Source organism: Myotis myotis, unplaced genomic scaffold, assembly GCF_014108235.1.
Source record: "Myotis myotis isolate mMyoMyo1 unplaced genomic scaffold, mMyoMyo1.p scaffold_m19_p_9, whole genome shotgun sequence".
Classification (NCBI taxonomy): Eukaryota; Metazoa; Chordata; class Mammalia; order Chiroptera; family Vespertilionidae; genus Myotis; species Myotis myotis.
The window spans coordinates 64,477,150-64,501,839 of NW_023416401.1; the positions used below are offsets into that span (position 1 = coordinate 64,477,150).

Consider the following 24,690-nt stretch of genomic DNA (forward strand, 5'->3'; position numbering starts at 1 on the left):
CCAGGGCCAGAGATTCATCACATGACAGAAGGGTGGAGGTTCCCTGCAATTCCTTTTCAAGTTTCGGGTCAGGGGCGCAAAAGCGCTGTGAATCCTGAGGAAACAGGGTGGCAGGACACTGGGAGGTGGGTGAGGACCAAGAGGCACCAGTCCATGACCCCATGGCTACCTAAAGGAAGCTTTAATTTCCATATCCTCTAGGGGCAAAAATGAACTTAAAAATATTTCTTAAAAGGTGGGGAATGTCATTGAGTGAAAAGTGTTGGGCTAGGAAGAAACTAGGGGAAGCATTTTTTAGAGCGGGGAGGGAAAAGGAGCCTGACCCATGTACCCGAACATCTATGACTGACCACCTACTTGTTCAGCAACATCTGAGACAACTGCCTCACAAGAGAAAGGTGCCTCAGCCTTCAGTTGCTGCTGCTGCTTGAACTCCTGCCTCAAAAATGGGTGCTCGCCTAAGAAAGCAAGAGAGTTGTTAAGAGACATCACTGCTGCACTCAGGCTTCCCGTGCAACTAGCCAAGATGGTGTGGGGCAGCTTGTCCAGGTGGCTGCAAAATTGCTGGGCCTGCACTGCTGCTCTTGGCTACAGAGCCTGCTCTTGTGTGTCCTGTCACAGATCAGCAAGTCTGGAAACTGGTTGTGCTCCCGTCATCTGGACGTGTGATAGGAGTCAGGGAGGAACTGCAGTTTCTGATTTGTTTAGAAAACTAGAATTCCAGTGTGCTGCAATCAATAATAAAAAAGCCACTTTCAAAAGGAATGTGATTGTAAAAGGATCATCCCCCATTCTGGGCTCACCTTTTACAGATATTCTGACTTCCGGTACAGCTCTTCCCATATGAATAGGAATGCTCCTGAATGTACTTCAGTATCACATGAGCAAAAGAGAACACCCCCCCCCCCTTCCACCCACACATATATACATACACGTGTGTGCACTTGTATATACATAAATGACCTCTGGGAGGATACATAAGGAGCAAAACTAGATGCTCAAGGGGTGAGAAGCTGGGCTTGCTGGGTCAGGGATACAAGGAAGACTGATTGATGAACCATGGGAAGGGATTACCTATTCAGAGTTAAATTTAAAAAGATATCCACAGTGAGCAACCAATTAGTGAGCACTGTGCAAAGGCAGATGGAGGTGAGGGAAAGAGGAAGGGAGCCAGCAGACCTAGGACAACAGGAGCCCCACATGACCTGCGTGACAAACGTTGCCCATTATCAGCTCCCATGACTCAGATCTGTCACCTGCCAGGCTCTGGACACAGCTAATCCTTGCAAGGGCCAGTAGATAGATACCAGTATAGTCCCTGGGTGATGGATAAGATAACTGACAGAAAGGCACCTGGCTGGTGAGTGACAAAGATGGTTCAAATCAGTCTGATCACTTTCTCTGTCCAGAGCTCTGGGGATGCCTCCCAGTAATTTCTACAGTCATTAAGAATAGCTTAACAGAGTGGGATGAGGCTGTGGAGATGACAGACTTTGGAGTTGGTCTGTGGAAAGGGCCTGAGGTTAGGATCCAAGGGGCTTGGCATTGGGGAAAAGACTCATTTGTCAAGACATGTGAAGAACTGGCTATATGACAATGGTGGGAGGTCCCTGGTATCCCTCAGCCCAGATGCCCTCACCCATGGGCCACCTGTTCCAATCTGGTCATTTCTGTCTTGTCCTGCTCCCTTCCAGGAATAGGCCTAACCAACTCACAGTCTCAAAGTAAATATAACCAAGAACCAAGTCCGGCTGGTTTCGTTTCATTTCTAAAACTAGGTGAACTCCGGGCTGAGTTCTATTCCACTAACCCATGGCACACAAGTAACGTCTAATCTTGGAGCTGCTTAAGATGTGTTAAGTAAAAAAAAAAAAAAATGTTATTAGCCAGTGGCCCAAAAGCAGATCAGAGTCTCCACGTGTCTACAGATTATCAAAAGGTCACCTACTCAGACAAATGTGGACAGCAGCCTCACTGTGAGGTGTGAGCCTGAGCCGAATGTATTGAGGGATCCTTGCCTCATTCTTTAAAGTCCAGATGGAAATTTACCTTTGTCACACAGTGCTGTGGCTAACCGCTGCTAGCCACGTGCAGTACAGGGAAGTGCTGGAGGAGGGCCCAAATGTGGGTGGCAAATGCATTCAGGTTGTGTTGCTAACTGCCAGGTGACAATGGCTGTGCTGCAAAAGGACACCACACCAAGAAAGGGGAGACGACTGAGCAGAGCGGGCACTCAGCACTTCAATGTCCAGCCCCATCGGAGTGGAAATGCTGCATTTTTAAAAGCCTCCCCACATTCACAAGTGTTGAGGTCATATTAGTGGCACCTCCTGGGACAAAGCAGACCCACTATGGTGCCAAGTGGAGAGGGCACAGCCTTCTCAAGCTTTCCTCTAAACTGGCTTTGCACCTCTGGTCCAGTGCATACCAATGACCTCTGCTTTTAGCTGTGACACAGTGGAATGAATTAATGAGCCTCCCTATAAACACAGGGACTTGGTGAAGCTGCCTCCTTGTTATTGTCACAGGGACAGAAAAAGGCTGCAACTGGAAGGCTATAATCCTACAGAACTGAGTGGAAGAAATCTGCAGTATAGAGCACAAGCATTCCTCTGAGGGGAAAAAATTCTCTTCCTTATTCGAAGCCCATAATGACAAGATGACATTTGTCTCAACGCCATTCCAGGGAAAATGATGGGTTGGTGGTCATTAACTAGGCTAGTCCAGAAGCAAGCCTACTTGGTCACTAACAATATTTCACTGTAAACTGGGTGCTTTGCAGCATTCAACTCTATTATGCTACAGAGAACGCAGAAACGGGGTGAAAGTCCAAGTGTACAAATAGTTCTTTTCATGGGTGCCAAACAGGCTAAGGCTTTCATATAAAAATATTCCACACTTTACTTGCCCTGTTTAAGAAACAGTCCAGTTGGCATACCATAGGAATACCATACACTAGGTCACACGGAAACAGCCAATTCTGACCAAGTGGACTTGTAATTTTCCAAACTGGATTCTGCCCAGCACTTTCCTAGGCTAATAGGAATTTTCCTTATCCTTTGACTGTAGCTACCTGAGCCACGGACAGGTTCCCTTTCCCATTCTAAGACGGTAGAGGCTGGATTCCAGAAGAAGTTCTTGGATAAGTGCCATCATCAGAATTGCAAAGCTTCCTCCATTTCTCCATACCATGCAGACAGCATTTCCAGTGAGAAACCGTCCCCCTCACACCTGAGGGAGCAGAGGCAAAGCTGATGACAAGGAACCCATCCCTAGAATGGAAGGAGATTGAGAACGGCTGTGGAAAAGAACTACAAAGTTCTTAGCTAATTTATACAATATTCATGAATCTAAAGGACTCTGAGTCACTTCTAGAAAAGTTGGACAGAAAGAGCCAAAGAGTAACATGCATTTCTCTCCTATAAAGATACTTGCAATAGCAATTAGTTTTCGCAAGTCTGAATACTGAGGCACACACCAGTGAGTGAACAGCCCTGCAGGAGCTTCCTGAAACTATTTACAATTTCAAGTGGGTCCCTGGCTAAAGAATTACAGAGGGATCTTATTTGGGATGTTTTAAGTCGTTAAAAAGTCAATGCCAGCATTTTCTCTGAAGTAGGAAGAGAGAGGGCAAGAAGGGGAAAGAGGGCCAGCATCCTCCTGTCTCAGCAGGGCCAGGAGGACTAGCCATTCTCAGCTGTCTGAGGGCTCCCAGGTGCTCCCTCCCAAGACAGTGAGCCAAGACCAGCAGCTATGCTGGAACCACACTGAATGGGGGAATGTGGACAGCTCTCCGAGGCCCCTGGGGCACACAGGGACAGCAAGGGCTCAGAGGCCCAGGCCCACTGGGGCCCCTGATGGGCAGCTTGGCTGTGCCTCACTGGTGAGGTGGGTGTGGAATAAGAGGAAATGGCTTCTGACCAGGCCTTTCCAAGCGCATCTAATGTTTTTAGCTTAGGTAACTTGATAAGCAGATGTAAAACTGAGGGAGAAGTGATGGTGAGGGGCACTGTAACCAAAGTCCTTGGGTTCCAAGATGATTTTATCAAAGGAATATAAGGTGAAAAGCCTTTGTTGGCACTGTCTCACCAACCAGGCAACCGGTCGTGCTTCGGCTGAGGTAACCACTGGTTTTGCTTGGCTCAGGGGCTGCCGGGAAGGTTTGCTGCTGCTCAGACATGCAGTCTGCATAGAAGCTCATCTGTCCACGGGGCGGGGTGTGGGTGGCTTTAAAGACCTGCCCTCAGTTCCTTTCTCTAGCACTTGTGTTTATCTTCCCTTCTGCTTGACAAAAGTCACCTGACATGGAGAGAAGTGTCTGGATGACAGCATATAATTGAGTTGGCAAGAGACTCTCATGAAGCTCCTTGAACCAAACCTGCAGGCTCATTTAACTTCTCTTCTCTTGGCGTGGGACGTGGGTACTGTCAGCTTTGGTTGTCACATGACCCAGAAGTCTGGGTCTTAGCTTAGCTGGCCCAGGAGTTTTTCATGAGGCAAAGGAAGTGGCAGCTGGTGCCTGGGTAGAACAGCCAACACAGAGCATGTGTGTTCCGCCTGCCTCTGTGAGCGTGGGTCCTGCAACAGTTTGATCCTGTGGTGAGCTATACAATGTTCTCTGCCCCTGGCAGGGGCCCCTGTGGGGGTCCACGGTCCTGCTTACTGTGCAGCTGGGCCAGCTGCAGAACTGGCATGTTGCACAGTGGACACACTTTCCGAACCTCCAGCCACTTAATAAGGCACCTGCAGAACGAGACACCACAGGAGGGAAGACATCAGTCCCCTGCCCACGGCACACCAGCCCGCCCACCCGCCCACACATTCTGCATGTTGAACACATCTGTTGCCCAGGACAGCCAGGTCCTAACGAGCTCCACCCTCCACGGAGAACCCACTTTATCCTCTGGAGGAGCCAGAGCTCCAAGCATGCTACCCCCTCAGTCATCATGGTTTCTTAAAGGAGGAAGTACAGTGAGGGTGGTGCAAAGTAGGAGAAATGACACTTTCTAATAGACATGCAAAATGCATAAAATTGCAAGAGAAGAGGAATATGAATATGTTTGCAAGAAGAGGGAGGAGAGAGCCCGACACTACCATTTACATTCAGACTCATCTATCTTGATTTAAAATAATTACAGTTTTGATTAACGTAAGTTTTTTGGAGTGGAATTTCTCATTAGAGCATTCCATTAAATAATGGTTTTATAACCTGGGCTCCCAGGAGGTGTGGGCTTTCTGGCATTCTGCCCAAAGTCCTGCCGCGGTGCTCATGTTCCACAACCCCAATTCCTCCAGTGCCATGTACACATACCCCGCCCTGTAGGGTGCTTTCTGCACTGTAGACCAATCGTGAAGCCTTCAAGCTTGTCTGGCACTGTTCCAAGCCCACAAGTAGGTTGGTTGATGTGCCTCAAACTCAGGTTCCCTTAAACAGTTCCATGCCAATACTTACTTTCTGTGGAAGGCATGCTTACACGGACAAATCCCCAACTCATCTCGAGGCTTGAAGTCTTCTAGACACACTGCACAGAGCTGAAAGATAAATTCACAGATGAGGAAAAGTGTCTTGCTAAGCACTCTCCCAGGTCACAAAGTAAAGTGCAGGCCCCTGAGGCCCAGCCATTTGAAGGGGTTTACAATGTCCCACAGTTTAAGTGAAAGAAAGGCTGACTGGGCAAGGTCTTCTGAAGAAGAGCCTCCTTGCTCTTCCTGTCACATGTCTTCAAAGATGAAGGGCAGGTGGCAGAAGAAAGAAAGCAAAAGGCAGTTTCCTTTGCTTTAGTGAATCAGAAGGGTCTGACTTAGGTTAGTCCTCACTAGCTAGGCTGGACATGATGGAATCTGCCTGTGGTGTGCCCAGGGGCTGACTTTCTGCAGGGGTGCTCTGCCTGCTCAGCCGCATAGCTTCTGACAGGGACTGCTCATGCCCCGGGGCAGGCCCTGGGGCTCTCCTTTCTCTGGTAACATGCCCTCACTCTGGCACTGTCCTTCTGTCAGTATCTGTCTTTGTCATATAAAATGTTATGCAAGCCTGGCTGGTGTGGCTCAGTGTTTGAGCACTGACCATAAACCAGGAGGTCTCAGTTTGATTCCTGATCAGGGCACATGCCTGGGTTGCAGCCTCAATCCTCAGTAGGGGGAGTGCAGGAGGCAGCTGATAGATGATTCTCATCATTGATGTTTCTATCTCTTTCTCCCTCTCTCTGAAATCAATAAAAACGTATTTTAAAAAACGTATTCAAGAGTCTCTGAATTAAACTGGAGAAAATGTGCAAATGGGGCCAGGACAGCTGACAGGTGGCCAGGCTCCACAGCTTGAACAGGCTTCTCCTTCACACCCAGAAGCTGGGGTTCAGCCACCACTTCTTGAGCACTTACCAGTGCGCAGGGACACCAACTATCACCACTTTTACCCATTTTACAGATGAAACAGAAGCTCAGAGCAAACACCATGTTTCCTGAGGCCAGGCAGTTGGTGAGTGTGGCTGGGCTGGGTCCCAGGTCTCCTGCACTGATGTGCTGTATTCCTTCTCTCTTGCTTCCCTGTCCTGGTTCAACCATGAACACTTCTTGCCCAGACCGATGACATGGCCTCTCTTTCACTTGTTTATAACCTATGACATGTAACCCAGTCTTCTTAGGTTACGTGACAGGACATGTGGCTCTTGGTGCCCCATGGCTGGTGCCATGAATGTTGGCCTTCCAACATTCTTCCCTCAGGGCCTTGTGTATATAGCAGACAGGATCTTCAGGAAGGGGAGAAAGAATAACTATCTTATCAGACTTGGCATTACTGCCAAGACAGTAGGAGAGCAGGGAGGAAGGCAGGACCACTAGCCTTGGCTTGGACACCCACTAGGCTGCGTCATCTCTGCCATTCTGATGCCTCTCCAGCTCTGTTCCTTCATCTATGTAACGTGAGGACACTACCTGTCCACCTCCTTCTTAGGACTGTTACCAACTCAGGCTGGTGGGACCAGAGCTGAGGAGGCAGTACGGCAGTCTACCAATATCAGTGGCTTTTATCCCAAAGCTGCAATGGGAGCACTATTTTCAAGCCCATTTTATTCTGGAGGAAGTCTGAGAACACGCTGTTGGTAAAGATGAGACTCTAGCAGCTCTAGCTTTGGGGTGACCTTTTGGGACCTCAGCTTCCCACCTGTAAAGGGGGAATGATGTTCCCATCTCCTAGGTGTGGAATAGGCCTTACGGCCCTAAACACCCAGCTTCCCTCCCGGCACAGCCTCCGAAACATGGCCGGGACTGCTGACTCCGATCCAGCACGGATCCTACCAAAGGACAAGAACTTGACAAGTCACTCATTTTTATTTGCTTATTTTTCCAGGATCCCTCATTCTAAAACCACAGTCACCTGAAAAAAAAGATCCCACAAGATAAATTCTGACATGTTAAGTGCTAAAGGGACCAAAAGTCAAGGACAATCACAAAGAGAAAAGCCTCGTGTCTGACTTCTTAGGAGCTCCCTGAAGGGTCAAACTAATTTTATAACTAAAAAATATTTTTTTAAATTGAGTTTTTACCGAGAGAAGAAGTAAGAGGGAGAGAGAGAAAGAGAGCGAAACATCAATGTGAGAGAGAGAATCCAGTTGCCTCCTGTATGCACTCTGACTGGACAGGTGCCCTGACTGGGAATCAAAATGATGACCTTTGGGTGTAAGTGATAATGCTCAATCAACTGAGCCACACCGGCCGGGGCCTAATTTTACAACTTTAAAGATCACATTTTGCAAATGAGCTTTACTTTCCAATATGGTGTCAGAGCAACTAGACATCCATAGGCACAGAAGCATGACATGATCCCTAAAGCACAGGCAATCAAAGGGGAAAAAAAACTGACAAATTGGACTTCATCAAATCAAAACTTATTTTGCAAAAGACCCTTTTAGGGTAAAAGATTGGGATAAATATTTGCAGATATTTTATTTTGTAGGCTTTTTATTACTGAGCTGTAAGAGTTATTATATATTCTGAATACTAGACTCTTATCAGACATAAGATTTGCAAATATTTTTTCCCTGTGGGTTTTCTTATCAGAAAACCATAAAAAAAAACAAAAAAAACAGAAGTGGCACATTTTAAAAGTGGTAAGAGAAAAGAACTGTCAACCCAGAGTTCTATATCCAACAAAAACAACCTTCAGGAATGAAGGTAAAATAAAGATATTCTCAGATAAAGGCAAACTAATAGAATTCATAGCCAGCAGATCTGCTCTATGAGAATTGTTAAAGGAAGGTCACTGGACAGAAGAAATATGACAAAAGTAGTAAACTTGGAACACTGGGAATAAAGAGCAACGGAAATGATAATTATCTAGATAAATATAACAGACTATTCTTCCTGTCTTAAATTCTCTAAAATATATCTAGTGGTTAAAAGTAAAAATATTTAACAATGTCTGATGGGATTTTCAATGTATATAGATATGCTATAACAGCTATTGCATAAAGGGGAAAGCATAAAAGGATCTATATGGATATAAGATTTCTACATTCCAATTGAAGTGTGAAAATATTGATTCTTTTTATAATCTCTAAGAAATCACTAAAAAATTATACAAAAAATAGTCAAAATCACAATAAATAAAGAATACTAAAAATGTTCAAGTAACTGAAAAGAAGGTAGGAAAAGGAAAACAAAGGAATAAAGAGAGGAAAAAGTGGAAGACGAATAATAAAATGGTAGACCTAATTCTAAATATATCAACAATTGCATTGAAGGAGAAACCAAGATGGTGGCATAGGTAAACACCGGAGTTTGCTGCCTCGAACAACCACGTCAAAAATACAACTAAAAGACGGAACGGACATCATCCAGAACCACAGGAAGGCTGGCTAAGTGGAAGTTCTACAACTAGGAGGAAAGAGAAAAGCATACCTAGACTCAGAGGAGGCACAGTGCTGAAGTAAAATACTAAGGTGCGGAGGTGCATGCGGAGCGGGCTGGCAGCTGAGGGCGTGGTGGTTGTTTTCAATCGGGAGGGAGTCTCAGGCTCTGAGCTCCAGTTCCGGGCGAGTCTCTAGGGACCCAGACTCATATGGGAGAAGCGGGACTGTCTGGTATCGCTCAGAGCCCTAGGGCAGCTTTCTCTCCAAGGGGCTTGCAGCGATTACTGGGACACTGAGAAGCAGAGCCTCTGAGGGCAAGACTGAAAAGCAGCCATAATTGCTAACCCCGCCCCTGTTGATCCCGTGGGACCCGCCCCGCCCAAGCCCTGAAGGGAGACTTTTACTGGATAGCCTCAGGCAAAGGCTAGATCAGCACCTCCCTAGAGATCCAGGAGCCAGGAAGCCCAGAGGTCAGAGTGGAACCATAATAGACACACTCAGGGGGCAGACTCAGTGAGCACCAAAGCCCCATCGAAGCAAGTCTAGCCCCAGAGGGGTGTCTCCAGCACAGTTCTCCCACTGCAGACACAGCTGATTCTCACAGCCAATTGGCCTGGAGGGCAATTCCTCACAGTGATAACTACAACAATCAAGGCTTAATTACAACAAGTCTGTGCACAAAGCCCACAAGGGGGTGCACCAAGAGTGTCTACCTCAGGTAACTGGGACACTTAGCACAGAAAGGCACTCTTTCGACACAGCGAAGCATAAAAAATGCTGAGATAAAGAAACAGGACACAAATGACAGAAATGGAGGAAAGCAAACTGCTGGATATAGAATTCAAAACCACACTTTTAAGGTCTTTAAAGAACTGTCTAGAAGCCGCCGATAAATTTAATAAGGCCCTCGAAAAGACTGGTGAGACCGCCGATAAATGTAGTGAGATCCTCAAGAAGACTGGTGAAACCCTCGATGTTGTGATAAAGAACCAACTAGAAATTAAGGATACACTGACTGAAATAAAGAATATTATAGAGACACCCAACAGCAGACCAGAGGATCGCAAGAATCAAGTCAAAGATTTGAAATACGAAGAAGTAAAAAACACCCAACCGGAAAAGCAAAATGAAAAAAGAATCCAAAAATACGAAGATAGTGTAAGGAGCCTCTGGGACAGCTTCAAGCGTACCAACATCCGAATTATAGGGGTGCCAGAAGATGAGAGAGAGCAAGATATTGAAAACCTATTTGAAGAAATAATGACAGAAAACTTCCCCTACCTGGTGAAAGAAATAGACTTACAACTCCAGGAAGTGCAGAGAAACCCAAACAAAAGGAATCCAAAGAGGACCACACCAAGACACATCATAATTAAAATGCCAAGAGCAAAAGACAAAGAGAGAATCCTAAAAGCAGCAAGAGAAAGAAACTCAGTTACCTACAAGGCAATACCCATACGACTGTCAGCTGATTTCTCAACAGAAACTTTGCAGGCCAGAAGGGAGTGGCAAGAAATATTCAAAGTGATGAATACCAAGAACCTACAACCAAGACTACTTTATCCAGCAAAGCTATCATTCAGAAGTGAAAGCCAGATAAAGAGCTTCACAGATCAGAAAAAGCTAAAGGAGTTCATCACCACCAAACCAGCATTATATGAAATGCTGAAAGGTATCCTTTAAGAAGAGGAAGAAAAAGAAAAAGGTAAAGATACAAATTATGAACAACAAATACACATCTATCAACAAGTGAATCTAAAAATCAAGTGAATAAATAATCTGATGAACTGTATGAACTGGTGATTATAATAGAATCAGGGACATAGAAAGGGAATGGACTGACTATTCTTGGGCGGGGGAAGGGGTGTGGGGGTGAGGGAAGAGATTGGACAATAATCGTGCACCTATGGATGAGGACAGTGGGTGGGGAGTGAGGGCGGAGGGTCGGGTGGGAACTGGGTGGAGGGGAGTTATGGTGGAAAAAAGAGTAACTAATGTAATAATCTGAACAATAAAGATTTAATTTAAAAAAAACCAAAACAATTGCATTGAATGTAAATGCTCTACACACACCGATTAAAAGATAGATTTGCAGAGTAGATCAAAAAACATTTCTCAACTATGTGCTGCATATAAGAAAACTCAGTTCAAATATAATTATACTAGAGGCCTGGTGCATGAAATTTGTGCATTGGAGAGGGGGTGTCCCTCAGCCCAGCCTGCGCCCTCTTGCAGTCCGGGAACTTTTGGGGGATGTGAAATAAGCCAGTCAGAGAAAGACAAGTATCACATGATCTCACTCATATATGGAATCTAGTGAACAAAATAAACGGGTGAACAAAATAAATATAGAGAGATAGAAGCATGGAACAGACTATCAAATCTCAGAGGGAAGGAGGAGGTGGGTGGGTGGGTGGGAAGAGATCAACCAAAGAACTTGTATGTATATATGCATAACCCATGGACACAGATAATAGAGGGGTGAAGGCTTGGGGTGGGGGGCAGGTGTGGACTAGAAGGGGACAATGAGGGAAAAAAGGGAATATCTGTAATACTTTCAACAATAAAGATTAAAAAAAGAAATAAATGAGAAGACATAATATGTTAATAAATTAGAAGACTTGACATGGTTAAAGATGCCAATTTCTCCCCAAGTGATTTATAGATTTAAAGCAATACTAACCAAAATCCCAGCAGGATTTATTTTTAAGATATAGGCAAGCTGATGCTAAAATTTACTTGGAAGAGCAAAGGAACTAGTTAAAACAGTATTGGAAAAGAAGAATAAAGTTAAAGGAATTACACTACTTGATTTTAAGACTTACTATAAAGCTATAGTAATTACGGCTAAAGAGACAGACAATAAATCAATGGAACAGAATAGAGAATCCAGAAACAGACTCACAGAAATATAGCCATCTGATTTTTGACAAAGGTGCAAAAGAAATTTAATGGAGAAAACAACTACTCATCATAACCAGAGCTGGGGACATTGTGGTGAACAAATTAAAGAATAAATGCAAACAGCAAGTAGATGATAGACTAATGCCAAGACTCTCAGGCTTCACCTGAACAGCCCCAGATCTGACAACTGTTGTCCCCATTGGCAACAATTAGCTAGAATTGAGTGCTAGCAACTCCCCTCACAGTACGTGCATGTCCCAGTGTGTCACAGCTTCCATGGCACCTGTTTCTCTTGACCCCAAGATCCATCAGATGCCATTTATTATCTCACTTGCATGGTTAGAACTAGAAACATGTTTTTGTTTTTTTTTAGAAATGTGTTCCTCTATATTTATGTTTCTGTTAAAAGGTGGAGGAAGAAAAAAAAAGGGTAAACTATGAGTTTTAAGAGAGGATATTTTTCTTTATAGAAAGACAATATATTATCACTAGAGGCCCAGAGCACAAATGGGTCCCTGGGTGTGGCCTGCGGGAATAAGGCTGAAATCAGCATCCAACGTCCCCCAGAGATGTGGTAGTGCGTGAAGTAGCAGGCGGCTGGGAAGGAGCTGCTCCTGCTCATCCCGGCCCCACTCAACCCGGTCAGCTGAGCATCTGGCCCCCCGTCTTCCACTGCAGCCCCTCGCATCTCCTGGTCTGCCACACCCAGCTATGGAGAAGTGTGTTCCTAGGGTGGAGCTCCCGTGGCCTCGCTGGGGGTGCAGACTGAGGCTCAGAGAAGTGGGGTGAGTGCCAAAGGGTAGCCCAGGGCAGACTGGGGAGTCGCGGTAGCTGCATGGCCAGGCTGCCCACTTTGTGTGCCTTCCTGCAAGTCCTGGGGTGGCTCCAGTCTGATAGGAGGAGGTGGGTGCTAGGGATGGAGTTCGCAGTCTCTATATTTAAAAAAAAAAAAAAAAGAGACCATGAACTCCATGTTTTATTGATTTTTTAGAGAGAGAGAGGGATAGAGAGTTAGAAACATCGATGAGAAGCATCGACCAGCTGCCTCATGCACACCTCCTATTGGGGATGTGCCCACAACCATGCCCTTGACCGGAATCGAACCTGGGACCCTTCATTCCGCAGGCCGATGCTCTATCCCAGGGGTGGGCAAACTTTTTGACTCGAGGGCCACAATGGGTTCTTAAACTGGACCGGAGGGCCGGAACAAAAGCATGGATGGAGTGTTTGTGTGAACTAATATAAATTCAAAGTAAACATCATTACATAAAAGGGTACGGTCTTTTTGTTTTTTTAGTTTTATTCATTTCAAATGGGCCGGATCCGGCCTGCGGGCCGTAGTTTGCCCACGGCTGCTCTATCCACTGAGCCAAATCAGTTTGGCAATTTGCGGTCTCTTTTTTCCCTCCCTCCATCCCATGGTCCCAGCTACCTGGGGAGGACGCGGCTGGAGGGGTTGATGGGGTCAGGGTGCCGCGCCTCCCTGGGGAGCAGTGAAATTTGGGCAGATAGCCTGCCCTCTCAATGAGAACTGCAGCTTAGCCCCACCTCCTTGCAATCTTTCATAGACTAATCGCCTGTTTCTCTTTTCGTCTGTCCAAGTTGACTGCCCCCTGGTGGTCAATGCACATTACAGCGACCAGCTGACCAGTCGCTTAAGCTTTTATATATATATACTAAAGGCCTGGTGCATGAAATTCATGCACGGGAGTGGGGGGATCTCTCAGCCTGGCCTGCACCCTCTCGCAATCCGGGACCCCTCGGGGTATGTCCAACTGCCGGTTTAGGCCTGATCCCTGCAGGAATGGGCCTAAACCGGCAGTTGGACATCCCTCTGGCAATCCGGGACTGCTGACTCCTAACTGCTTGCCTGCCTGCCTGATCGCCCCTAACCACTTGCCTGCCTGCCTGATCGCCCCTAACTGCTCACCTGCCTCCCTGATCACTCCTAACCACCTCTGCCTTGGCCCCCGCCGCAGCGGCTTTGTCTGGAAGTACGTCTGGAATGACATCTGGAAGGTCGTTCGGCTGTCCGGTCTAATTAGCATATTATGCTTTTATTATTATAGATAGACTAGAGGCCCGGTGCACAAAATTTGTGAAGGGGGGGTCCCCTCAGCCCAGCCTGCACCCTCTCATAATCTGGGACCACTGGCTCCTAACTGCTCACCTGCCTGCCTGCCTGATGCCCCTAACTGCCCCCCCTGCCAGCCTGATCACCCCTAACCGCCTCTGCCTGCTGGCCTGATTGCCCCAAACTGTCCCCCCTGCTGGCCTGGTCGCCCCCAACTGCCCCCCCACCAGCCTGGTCGCCCCCAACTGCCCCCCCTTCTGGCCTGGTTGCCCCACGCAGCCTGCTGTTCAGTCATTACTGTTACTGTGACGGCGCCCCAGACAATTTGCATGTTCCTCTATTATTAGTATAGATGCTCAAATATGTATATATCACCCTTTAGCTTCACTTACAAGTGTTGCCTAACTCCTAGACTGGTAGGAAAAACATAAACAAAAAATGACATAAATAGTCACAGATATAGAGCTAACTGTCTAGGACACTGTGGGAGGTAGGCTGGAGTGGGGTGGTGCCTGGGCATCTGAGTCTGAAAGGTCCCAGGAAGGTTCCCTTATGGGAGCAAAAGCCAAAAAGATCATGGATCATGTGATACCAGACCTCTCAGTGTATATACCAGGTAATAGCACCCTCTGAACATTCCATGACTTTCTCATTTACACGCTCTTCTGTGAGACTTCTTGAGAGCATAAATTAGTATGTATTTTATGCTTCTTTGTGTCTCTATGATTTAGTACAATGCCTGACATGTTTTATGTATTCAATAATTTAAAAATTATTTTTAAAATTTAATGTTAACTTATTTTCCTTCTTTAAAATCAAGATCATTGCATATAAAACTGACTTCCATTCGACCAATTTCCCCTAGTCTTTTTCTTCTTTTCTCCTCCTCTGTGTGATCATTATGTGTCCTTCTCAAACAGTAAAACACTTTGCAGTTTGCATACAAAACCCATGAAAAACCTAGTGTTTATTTCATTTTACATATACGATATAAACATTTATATCATCTTGCAACTTGCTTTTATCAAGATCCCATTAGAGATTTTTCCAGGTTGATTGCTATACTTCTAGATAGAACTTGTTCCTTAATTTTGCCTGCTTTATAGTACCTCATTGTATGAGTCACTGTATCAGGTTTCCTTTCTTTCCTCTCTCCCTCTCTTAGTGGGTGATCTTCCAGTGTATCATGCTTTATTTATTCATTATGCTACTGATGGACACTTAGCTTGTCTCTGATTTTTCACTATTGTAATTATTCAATAACAGTATTCATACTGAAATCACTGTATAATTAGGCTACCCACACACAAAAGTTTGACAAAAAATAGTTTCATTACCAAAAAATGCAGCTGGAAAGAACCAAATGAATTGTGAAAAATGCATAATGCCTCTAAACACAAGCTGTAGAGCAAGGTTAGGTTTTCCAAGCCATAGTTTTAAATAGCAGGGGAAGGGTAAATCAGTAGCTTGGTCAGACCCAACAGAATTGAAATTGGTGGGTACAGCTGGGGTACTAACTCTGATAGACAATGCTGCCACACAGTGCACTTAGGATAAAGACTCTAAACCAATGGGTCAGACCAATAAGGAAGACTTCTATTCCTGACAAACCTGGTTATTCAATATTGCTAATGTATGTCAGAAGAGACCCTAAACAGAAAAGGGATCACCCTCTATTACTTCATGTTAATTTTGGCCATGTGCCAAAGTTAACTTCTGGGAAATTTAAAAAATCAAACAGTAATTGATGCTTGAGTTTAATTCAAGGTTAGGCCTAAAGTGCTGTAACATATCAATTCTGATTAAAAATATGCAGAAAGAGCAAAGGATTTCAAGGTGTTCAACAATATAAATCATTTTTATTATTATTCAAATAATTTCACAATCTATCTTTAAAGAAGAGATGGGCAATGTAGCTTCACCACAGTTCATCTAAGAAAACAGATATTACACGTGCAACTTTCCAAGTCCTTGTTTTAAACACCAACTCAAAAACTCAGAAAGAGAGAAAGAGAAAGGGCCCTAAAATTAAAAATAAATTCTGAACATTTGTAATTAGAGGCAACACAAGGAATAAAATTAGAATTCTTATAGACTATGTGTCTTAAGGTATACATCAGGACACACACACACACACAAACACACACACTTTTGTATTTAAGTTACAAAGCATAATTACATAGGGAACCCCTATGGACCACACCATGCAACCTCAACACGAGATAATCCCAAGGATATACCTCTCCCTGTGTGTTCTTCCCTATTCCACTACTCTGCCTCATCTCCCCAAACTCCTACCTCCAAGAAATAATCACTGCCATTTTTGTGACATTGGTAAGAAGGAACTACTGGGAACATTTTTAAGAGTGAAATTACTGCAAATTCACCTTGAGTAGAAAAACCAACATATCTATCTCCTAGTCATAGAGCACTGACAGACAGCAGCATCCCTGCTGCTATGCGATCTTACATGGGCACCATCCCTATTAAAAATATGAGTTATGTTATTCTCTTAAAGTCTTCACACAATTGATTTTTATGACCTCATCCTCAAGTATTCTATTAAGCTGATCAAAATAAACCAAATTTTATTTATTTAGATAGTAATCCTCACCTGAGGATATTTTTCCATTGACTTTGAGAGAGAGTGGAAGAGAGAGGAGAAGACAGAGAGAGAAATATCGATGTGAGAGAAACACATCGATTGGTTGCCTTTGCATACACCTCGACCAGGACCAGGGCCCGGGAGAAGCCTGCAATCAAAGTGTGTGACCTTGACCAGAATCGAACCCGGGACCCTTTGGTCTGCAGTCTGATACTCTATCCACTGAGCCAAACTGGCTAGGGCTTTCCACTGATTTCTAGAGAGAGTGGAAGGGAGGTGGAGGGAAACAGAGAGAGAGAAACATGGATGTGAGAGAGACCGACATAAATTGATTGCCTCCTGCATGCACCCTGGGCTCCAACCTGGGCTGGGGATTGAGCCTGCAACTGAAGTATGTGCCCTTGACTGGAATTGAACCCATGACCCTTCAGTCCAAGGGCCGATGCTTTATCCATCGAGCCAAACCATATACGACAAAATAAACCTAATTTTAAAAAATCCTCACCTGAGGACATGCTTAGAGAGAGGACAGGAGAGAGAGAGAGAGACATCAATGTGAGAGAGAAACATCGATTGGCTGCCTTCTGTAAATGCCCCAACCGCGGATGGAACCCACAACCTGGGAACGTGCCCTGTCCAGGAATGGAATCTGCAACATTTTGGTGCACAGGGCAATGCTCAACCAACTGAGCTACTCTGACCAGGCTAAATAAACTTAATATTTTTCAACTTCTGAAATAAAGATGTTTAAGCATACCACAGCATACCACTTTATTAGAAAACAGTTCAAGAAAAGATTAAAATACTTATTAGGCAACTTACTTCATGTAAATTCAGTTCTTTTACTTTCTCTTTTAATATAACCTGTAAGACAAAAAGTATGTTTTTATGCCCATTTAAGTCTGTAATTTAAAAAATTTCTCATACTTACAGTTTTCTTTGTATATATAGCTAATTTCCCCTCTTATTCAGTATTGAAGAGAATTTCTTTTACAGTTTTAGAACATTTTATCAACATTCTTTGAAATTGAACAATGATGCAATATTCTTCTGGAAAGCAATTTTATAGTCTCTTTGACAATAGATTAAATTTTGGGAAAAGACATTAACACATGCCCATATAGACTAAGTACAAACACAGGGTAGGAAATTTACTGCCTTATGGTTCAGTAAAGCATAGCACTGACTGATGGGATTAATTAGTAATTATTGAAGATTAAAAAGTAAAATCAATCTTAATTTTAAAAGTTTTGCTCATTATTATACATCACTATCCTCAGAAAACTTTATCTCTAGAGTTATGTAAAGAGGCTTAAAACTTATCCAGGTGCTGTTTCTAATCTGACTTTGCAGTGACTGGATATCAGTTAAAAGGAATGCTAAATGACAAGAGGGCAAATGACTACTTAAATTGAAAAGTTCTGAGAATAAACTTAGCTTATTAGAATTATATGTCATCTTCAAGTGAAAAAACAGACAAGTGAAATTTGGGAAAAATCTCTATTTTGAGTATCTTATATACCTGAATCAAAAATAGTTTTGAGGGCAAATCACATTTTCAGAAATCACAACCAAAAGCTACCATCTAGCTATGCAGGAATGCATTACATTTCAAAGTCAGTATTTTTTAAGGATAATTTTTACCACATCTTGTGACTTTAATAGTTCTATCAGTCAATTTCACCTTTTAAATGACCAGCAAGGCCAATTTTACTTTTTTAAAAAATATATTTTATTGATTTTTTTTTTTACAGAGAGGAAGGGAGAGGGATAGAGAGTTAGAAACATCGATGAGAGAGAAACATTGATCAGCTGTCTCCTGCACACCCCCTACTGGGGATGTGCCCGCAACCAAGGTACATTCCTTGACTGGAATCAAACCTGGAACCCTTCAGTCCACAGGTTGATGCTCTATCCACTGAGCCAAACCGGTTAGGGCCAATTTTACTTTCTAGTTAGCTTTTTTTACATACAAATATCTTGTAGGTTGTCAAGATCGTGAAAGAACTGAGACAAAAAGATTCAATTATTTAGAAAACTAAAACATTCCAGTCTGGGTATGAATCCCACATGAGACCTATAGGGAAGAGTGTGGGGTTACCTATGACATCAATGTCAACATCTAAGAAACTCGCCCATGAGCTCATATTTCAGAGACACAGACAAAAGATGGACAAAATGATATATAATCCTAAACTGGTGAGATGGTTCTATAACATCATGTCATAAAGGTTAAAGACTAAAATAAGCTGCAGCTTGCCCCACAAAAGCTGAAGCTTTTCCCCCAAAAAGCTAAGAACAACAAAATAATTTCACGCTTTGGTTCAAAAGAAAGGAACAACTAGGCCCACTGTTTGGTATCAGTGGTAAAATGTTAATGGATGACACATGTAAGAAAAAAAAAATTTTTACTTTGCTTTCAAGTAAAGCTAAGTTTATTACTTTAAAGAACAAATCAGTAAAGGGACAGTACAAAGGGGCAAGGGTTACTAGTGATGATCCAAGTAGACTTCTAGTGGTATGACATTAGCTAACATTTAAAGTACAAAAGGGGAGGAGATGAGATCACTAGAACAGAGCTGGTCATCTCTGAGGAAGTTGTATGTTTTTAATGAGGGAGGTAAAAAAAATTAATGTAATCTTATCTATATATATAAAAGGCTAAGTGACTGATCATACGTCCATCTGACCAACTGGCCAGTACACATGATGCACTGGCAATTTAAAAATAAATGTTGACTAGCACATATGTGATACATATAAAGCTCTTGCTAGCGCCAATCACACACGTGTGTTTCTGTCATCGTCGATCGTGAATTTGGTTTGTTTTTGTGGACATTCTGAAGCTAAAGGAAAGTGGCTATTATGTCTTTGTTGTTATTATATCATGTTGTTATTTATTAATTTATATATTATTTTCATATACACTTTACTAATTTCTTTCATCTCTGATAGTTCTATTATAAAGGGAGAATAGCGATATTAAAATATTTCTTCTAATTAATTTCCTTTCAATGTGCATGAATCCATGCACTGAGCCACTAGTTTAATATAACCTTTAAGAATTATAAGCTACATTTCTCTTTAGCAAAATGTTAGCTTAAGTTTCCTGTTAAACTATATTATTGTATCATGTGAACTTTCTATAACTTCAAATAATTAGAAAGAAGAGTACTTAAAGTTGATCTATTTTTACTGTAAACTGGCAAATAAAATGCTAAAATGAACACAAGTCCTAGTTTAAAATGAGTGCAAATCTGAGTTCTCATTTTTTGGGTACAAAACACTATCAAAGTCAATCTGAAGTAAATTTCTCACCTGTTTATAGGCATAAAATTCTTTGTGTGCTTGATGTCTTAGCCTAAAAGACAAATGAACAATGTGATATTGAGATTTCCAAGACAACAATTTGAAAAAAATACGGAAACTGCTAATTTCAGTATCAGTTTATATCATTTATAGTTTAAAATCCAGAGTCTTTATCCTGGAATACACCCAAATGACACATCTGTTACATGTCATGAGTAAGTGAACAGTGAACCATAGAATGATATCTAAATGTAAATTCAAGTAAAATCTCATTAAAACCAAATCTCATTAACACAACAAATATTTTAATGAAGGCTCAATTTTTTTTATGTTGATGATAGTCCACTTGTTTCAGTATTTAATATACATTTTTTATTTAAAATTTTAAGTAAATATACATCTAATAATTACAAAAACCTTAAGAATTCAGTGAATTAAAAAATACACATACACATTTATATACACCAGTGTAACTATCACCTAGTCAAGATACACAACATTTACAGCACCCCTTCAATGACTTCTCCCAATCAATATCCACCCAGAGGTCGCCACTATCCTGATTTCTCTCATAGATTAACTAGGGGCCCAGTGCATGAATACGTGCACCTTGAAAGGAACTGTGGGCTGCGAGGCTGCAGTAGGCACAGGGTTGGGTCTCAGCCCATCCTCTGCGACCCCGCCCAACCCCTCCCCCTGTCCCGTCTGCAGGCAGCCCTACTTCTGCCGCCACTGCTCCCACATGCTGACAGTGCAGAGCAATTGGGGCCAGCACTGTCAGTGGGTGCGAGTGGTGGCTGCTGCCCCGATTGCCCCTCAGGAGCAGCAGGAGCAGGGGGAGGTGGAGAAGCCCTCGGGCAATCAGGGCCAGCAGCTGCTGCTCACACCCACTGATGGAGCCGAATGATCGGGACTGGCGCCGGGCACCAGCAGCGGGTGCGAGTGGTGGTCTGGCACTAGCTGTGGGTGTGAGCAGGCCCAGCGCTGGCAGCAGGTGTGAGTGCCGGGCAGGACTGCAGCACACAGGAGCAAAGTATTTTCAGTAACCACCAGAGGCTCATCCCAATGACAGCAACCGGCGCCCCGCCTTGGTCTGGTTCCCCCACTCACCCGCTCCACCATCCCGTCGCAGCCAACACCTGCCATGTTCCGCACATGCCCCCTGGTGGTCAGCGCATGTCATAGTGACCAATTGTTCGGTTGTTCCGCCGTTTGGTCTATTTGCATATTAGCCTTTTATCATATAGGATGATGCTTGTTTTTGAACTCCACATAAATGGATCATTTGGTATACACTCTTTTGCATTGGCTTCTTTCAGCCAACAGTTACTTTTGAAATTTATCTATGTTGTTGCAGTAATTCTCTTTTTGACTGACATATAGTGTTCCATTGTATGAACACTATAAATATAATTTATTTATCCATTCTACTGTGGATACTTAGATTACTTCCAATTTAGGCTACTATGAATAAAGCTGCTACACAAATTCTTCTACGTGTCATTTAGTGGACATATAGACTTATTTCTGTGGAGTATACACCTAAGAGTAGAACTGTTGGTCCAAAGTGCTTGCACCAATTTCTACTCCTGTGGGTAAAACATGAGAGTTATAGTTGTTCCACATCTTTGCCACTGCTTTGTAAGGTCGGTTCAAAAATTTTAAGCCAATCTAGTGGGTATTTAGTGGTATCTCATTTTGGTTTAAATTTGCATTTCCCAAATGGTGTGCAGAACCCTTCCATATGCTTATTCCCAATTGGATATCTTCTTTTATGAAATGCCTGTTTGATTTTTTTGCCCATTAAGAAAAATGAGTTGTTTGCCTTTTTCTTATTGATTTATAGGAATTCCTTATATACATTAGATGTGAGTCCTCTGTCTGGTCTATGTGCTGGAATTATCCACTCCTACGCTGGGGCTTTTGCCTTTTCATTCTCCTAATGGTCTCTTCTGATGAACAGAAGCTTTCATTTTAAATTAAGTCCAATTTATCAACTAGTCCCAATCATGTCAGTTCTTTTTGTGTCCAATTAAAAAAACCTTTGCCTACCCCCAGATCATGAAGATATTCTCTTGAAAACAATTTATTTTACCTATTACATTTAGATACATATATGATCTGAAATTAGTCTTTATGTATGATTTGAGGTAGAAGTCAAGATTCTTTTCATCCACATGCAGATTTTTGTTTGACTCATTTATTACAAAGATCCTCCTCCCCCACTGCATTGCAGTGGCACATCTGTTGTAAGTCAGACACAATATGTGAGTCTGTTTCAAGAGTTTTTATTCTGTTCCATTGGTCTATTTGCCCATATTTGTATACTAGGTTGAACAGTGTCCCCTTAAAAATTATATCTAACTGGAACCTTAGGATATAACCTTATTTGGAAATAGTATTTGCAGATTATTTAATTAAAATAAGGTTATAGTGGATGTAGGGTGCATATTGGATTTAGGGTGGAAATACAGACACAGGGAAGAAAGCCAGGTGAAGACAGACAGAAGTGATGCAGCTATAAGAGGCAAGGAAGGATCCTACCCTAGAGTCTTCAGAGGGAGCATAGCCCTGCTGATGACACCTTGATTTTGAAATTCTAGCCTCCAGAATGTGAGATTAAGTTTCTGTTGTTTCAGGCCACCCAGTTTGTAGTATGTGGTTACAGCAGCCCTGGGAAACCGATGCACCTTGTTTTCAATACCATGCTAGTTTTTTTTAAAAAACTTGTATTTTGAAATAATTTTAGATTTACAGAAAAGTTGCAAAAAATGAGTTCACATATACCTTAGTCCCAGTTTTGCCAATGTTCATATCTCACACAACCATAGTACAAAAATCAAAGCAAGTAAATTAACATTGATATGTTGATTTAATGTTGATATATCAACAAAGTAAGAGACTTTATTTGAATTTCACCAGTTTTTTCACCAATATCCTTTTCCTGTTCTATGACCCAATCCATGTCTCCTTAGCCTCTTCCAATCTGTGGCAGGAGCCTTAGTTTTTCTTTTCTTTCAAGATTTTGACATATTAACCATGATCACTTGTTCATGGAGTGTCTACTGGGCCTCTCCACTGTAGTTACTATTTTCCTTTTTGAAACTGACCAACATCTTGGGGGAGAGATGTTGAAAATATGTAAAATCCTATTTATTCTCAAGCTTTTGCCCAGTGATTTAGCACTCATCTTGCTTGCAACAATTACTGTAGTGTTTGCCTGGTGGTGGCTTTGTAGTTTCCTAATTCCTTGCATAATTATTAACTGGAATTCTTCTGTAAGGAACATAAGTCCCTTCTCCCTCATTTGCTTATATCACTATGACTCATGGATATTTGTTTTACTCTATGGGTAAGAATTCAATATGATCATTATTTATTTTATTGCTCACATTGATTTAGGTTTGGCCTTTAGGAGCTTCATCGGGCTGACTTCTGTGCCCTTTTAATGTGCCCTCATCTTTTTCCATGAATTTCCTTGCTTATTAGCACTGAAAGATGTTTCTGGCTCATCTTGTATTTTCCATGCCCCATTTGTGGAATTAGCCACTTCTTCCAAAGAACCTTGGTTCCTTTTACTGGAGAATAGTATTTAGAAAGCAGGATCTGGGTGCTAGGTAAATAGCACTCTTAAGTACTGGAGCTCTGTAACAAGTCTTGGGATCTGGTATTAGAAGTCCTCAAGCTTTGTTCCTAATGATTGTCTTGGCTACTCTCGGTCCTCTGCATTTCCATACCAATTTCATGAGCTTGTCAGTTTCCACAAAAAATCTATTGGGATTTTGACTGAGATTGTATGGAAGTTATAGATCAATTGGGGAAGAACTGACATCTTCACAAGATTGAGTTTTCAATCTATGATCCTACTTATTATATCTTAATTTCTCTTTATACATTTCTTGGTAGAACGCTTATATATCTTTCATTAGATTTATTCCTAGATTTTAGTAAGTTTTGATCTACTATAAATTATAATTTTTTTTTCATTTTTTAATTCATTATTGCTACTACATAGAAAAAACAATTTTTGTACATTGGTCCTGTATCTAATGACTTGCTAAGTTCACTTATTATTTTTAAATAGCTTATCTGTAGAATATTTTGGATTTTTTAATATATACAATCTTCCTGTCTACAAATAATGACAGTTTAAACTCTGCCTTTATAATCTTTAGATATTTTACTTCTTTATTTTTTATTTCATTTCTTTTATTACTCCTTTTTTTCTGCATTGGCTAAGATCTCTAATACAATGGCAAATAAAAGTGGTGACATCACTACTGGAGGTCAATGGAGGGGAACAGGGGACATATGAGATAAAGATAAAGATTTAAAAAAAATTTAAATGCATAAAATTATATAACTAAAAATAAAAACCCATCGCTATTGAGTATGTTTTCTCTAGATTTTTTGTGCATAACTTTGATTCAAATAAACAAAGTTCCCTTGTATCCTAGTTTTTGATTTTTAAAAATCATGAATAGGTATTAGTTTTTGGCTTTTAAAAAATATGTTACTGATTTGAGAAAGGGAGAGAGAAACATCAACGAGAAACTTCAACCCATAGCCTCCTGTATACCCCCTACTGGGTATTGAGCCTGGAACCCATGTATGTGCTCCGACCAGGAATTGAACTGGTGACCTTCTGGTACATGGGTTGATGCTAACCACTGAGCCCACCAGTGGGACTTTATAAATTTTTTCCCCCCGTCACTCTCCCTACCATTTTTTTTTTTTACTGTTAATGTGGTATATTGTGTTGATACCTTCATTCCTTGAATAATGTCCACTTGAATATAATGTACTACCATTTTTGCATATCCCTGAATTTGATTTACTAATATTTTGTTCATGAGAGACATAAGTCTATAAGTTGCTTTTTTGTAATGTCCTTGTGAGGCTTTGTATAATTTTAATCAAAATTATGCTGTCCCCATTATATGAGTTGAGTA

The 24,690-nt window shown here is 42.2% G+C and overlaps 1 protein-coding gene across 1 annotated transcript in view; it reads right to left on the reverse strand.

Annotated features, from left to right (window-relative positions):
- Nucleotides 1–4,024: 4,024 nt before the first annotated feature.
- Nucleotides 4,025–24,690, reverse strand: part of RNF24 (ring finger protein 24) — a 61,460-nt gene continuing 40,794 nt past the window's right edge. Inside the window, exons 3-6 of the mRNA XM_036321478.1 lie at nt 19,748–19,790; nt 17,252–17,293; nt 5,453–5,532; nt 4,025–4,743 (exon numbers count right to left, since the gene is read on the reverse strand). Of these exons, the coding sequence (XP_036177371.1) occupies nt 4,605–4,743; nt 5,453–5,532; nt 17,252–17,293; nt 19,748–19,790 (304 nt within the window). The 3' untranslated portion in view covers nt 4,025–4,604. The remainder of the gene's footprint in view (nt 4,744–5,452; nt 5,533–17,251; nt 17,294–19,747; nt 19,791–24,690) is intronic.